Here is a 2,779-nt window from a genome sequence, read left to right as displayed (position 1 = left end):
ATGATAAAGACCTGGTTCCAGAGTTCGTGGCGTCTGAAGGTTTGACATGCTTCATTAAAGTTGGAGCCGAGGCCGACCACAACTACCAGAACTACATCTTGAGAGGTGAGACTCCACCCAGCTGCTCACACCTGTCTGAAGCTCACACTGCAGAGCTTTATTCTGAAAAACTGCAGTTTTATTCTGAAAAATACCAGTGTTGATGAGGAGCTGTGAGGAGTTTGAGGTTTTCCTGAATCCCTCCATCACAGTCCATTCTCCTCCTTCGTCTTCTCCTCCTGTCTCTGTGGAGTTCGTTAGTTTGTGGGAGCTCCACCTGCTGTTCATCCAAGAGTCAGTGCAGCATCTCCTTAAAGCAGAGTCGGTCTGTGATCTCTGACCTCTGACCCTTTCGCACAGATGTTATATACTGTGTGTTCATCAGTATTTCAGAGGAAAACAACACAGATTATAGAAAGTTTGATTGAAAATATGATTTATTGATTTTGATTATTTGCTTCTGTTGATGATGTCAGCACCTGCAGATTTTTCTTTGGCCCCTGTAGAGGGGGGGCCCCGACGACCAGCAGGGACGTCTCTGAGAGGAAGGAAGCAGGATGTGATGGAGCTGAGGGGCTCAGTGTGAGGTTCAGGATCAGTCAGGAAAAAACAGACTCTGGCTCTGTTTCCTGTGAATCTCTGAGCATTTGAACTAAACACTAAAAACGACACTGGAGTCATTTAAATGAAACAGGACAAGTGGACCACTCCCAGCATGTAGACAGACCCAACCTGTGATTAGACACCACCGACAGACTGTCTGTCTGTCAATAACTGTGTGTCTGTCTCTCTGTCAGTAACTGTCTGTCTGTCAGTAACTGTGTGTCTGTCTGTCTGTATGTCAATGTCTGTCTATCAGTGTCTGTCTGTCAGTAACTGTCTGTCTGTCAGTAACTGTGTGTCTGTCTGTCTGTATGTCAATGTCTGTCTATCAGTGTCTGTCTGTCAGTAACTGTCTGTCTGTCAGTAACTGTGTGTCTGTCTGTCTGTATGTCAATGTCTGTCTATCAGTGTCTGTCTGTCAGTAACTGTCTGTCTGTCAGTAACTGTGTGTCTGTCTGTCTGTATGTCAATGTCTGTCTATCAGTGTCTGTCTGTCAGTAACTGTCTGTCTGTCAGTAACTGTGTGTCTGTCTGTCAGTGTCTGTCTATCAGTAACTGTCTGTCAGTGTCTGTCAGTGTCTGTCTATCAGTAACTGTCTGTCTGTGTCTGTCTGTCTGTGTCTGTCTGTCAGTGTCTGTCTGTCAGTGTCTGTCTGTCAGTAACTGTCTGTCTTTGTGTCTTCAGCTCTCAGTCAGATCATGCTGTTTGTGGACGGTATGAACGGGGTGATAAACCACAATGAGACGGTGCAGTGGCTCTACACACTGACAGGAAGTCTGGTGAGTCCACAGCAACAACCTGCAGAGCTTTATTCTGAAAAACACTCAACAAACTGCAGAGCTTTATTATGAAAAACATCAAGCGCTTTATTCTGAAAAAACTCAACAAACTGTAGAGCTTTATTCTGAAAAACACAACACCAAGATTTAACAACCTGTAGAGCTTTATTCTGAAAAACACCAAGATTTAACAAACTGTAGAGCTTTATTCTGAAAAACACCAAGAGGTTTATTCTGAAAAACACCAAGATTTAACAAACTGTAGAGCTTTATTCTGAAAAACACCAACACTCAACGAACTGCAGAGCTTTATTCTGAAAAACATCAAAAGATTTATTCTGAAAAACACTTGACGAAACAAACTGCAGACCTTTATTCTGAAAAACACTAAGACTAAAAAATCTGCAGACCTTTATTCTGAAAAACACCAGATGTGTGTGATGGACTGATTGTGAGTGTATCTGACTCAGTCCTCACCTGTCACTAAAATACCTCAGGTAAATAATCAGCTGAGCTCAGGTGTCTGCAGATTTCCTGACATGAATCACAGAGGTCAAAGGTCAAACATTAGAATATAGTTTATTATAGTGTGACATCACAGTGGAGTGGTGGTGCCCCCTGCTGGACACTGAACGTCTCTGTGTCCTCAGTCTCGTCTGGTGGTGAAAACGTCTCTGAAGCTTCTCATCGTCTTCGTGGAATATTCAGAGTCAAACAGTCCTCGACTCATCAACGCCGTCAACATGGTGGACGGACAGAGAGGTACACACACACACACACACACACACACACACACACACACACACACACACACACACACACTCACTCTCACAGTCTCTCGCTTTCTCCATGTTTGATACTATTATTTCTATGTATGTTATGTGTGTGTGTGTGTGTGTGTGTGTGTGTGTGTGTGTGTGTGTGTGTGTGTGTGTGTGTGTGTGTGTCTGTCAGACTCTGGCAGCGCTCCCTGACCAGGACTCATTCTACGATGTGACAGACAGTCTGGAGCAGCTGGGGGTGGAGACCATCATCCACAAACACATGAACTACAAGGGGACGGAGCCGGACCTGAGGGCCCAGTTCACCATCTACGAGGTAACAACAACAACAACAACAACAATAACAATAACATAACATAACAATAACAACACCTGTAGCAAACATGACATCAAGGCACATGAACAACAGGTGTTACAGTGGATCAGAGTTACAGTTACAGTCATAACAGTGAGAGTTCACTGGTGTGTGTGTGTGTGTGTGTGTGTGTATGTGTGTGTGTGTGTGTGTGTGTGTGTGTGTGTATGTGTGTGTGTGTGTGTGTGTGTGTGTGTGTGTGTGTGTGTGTGTATGTGTA

General features: G+C 44.2%; 2 protein-coding genes across 4 annotated transcripts in view; both read left to right on the top strand.

Moving 5' to 3' along the window:
- The window catches only part of LOC111649174 (FH1/FH2 domain-containing protein 1-like), a 2,646-nt gene extending 367 nt beyond the window's left edge, over positions 1-2,279 (top strand). The window contains exons 2-4 of the mRNA XM_087171881.1: positions 1-105; positions 1,328-1,422; positions 2,073-2,279. Of these exons, the coding sequence (XP_087028007.1) occupies positions 1-105; positions 1,328-1,422; positions 2,073-2,279 (407 nt within the window). The remainder of the gene's footprint in view (positions 106-1,327; positions 1,423-2,072) is intronic.
- A 54-nt stretch (positions 2,280-2,333) lies between these two features.
- LOC111649175 (uncharacterized) overlaps positions 2,334-2,779 on the top strand; it is a 7,446-nt gene continuing 7,000 nt past the window's right edge. For 2 of the 3 annotated variants that reach the window (XM_087171879.1, XM_087171880.1), the window contains exon 1: positions 2,334-2,520. In XM_087171879.1, coding sequence (XP_087028005.1) covers positions 2,467-2,520 — 54 coding nt within the window. In that variant the 5' untranslated portion in view covers positions 2,334-2,466. The remainder of the gene's footprint in view (positions 2,521-2,779) is intronic. The other variant, XM_087171878.1, reaches the window with a different exon arrangement.

The sequence above is a fragment of the Seriola lalandi genome, unplaced genomic scaffold (genome assembly GCF_002814215.2).
Source record: "Seriola lalandi dorsalis isolate HSWRI2012SDOR001 ecotype SW California unplaced genomic scaffold, Sedor1 jcf7180002050070, whole genome shotgun sequence".
Classification (NCBI taxonomy): Eukaryota; Metazoa; Chordata; class Actinopteri; order Carangiformes; family Carangidae; genus Seriola; species Seriola lalandi.
Note: the sequence above shows the minus strand (reverse complement) of the source record. Positions and strands in the feature narration are given on the sequence as shown.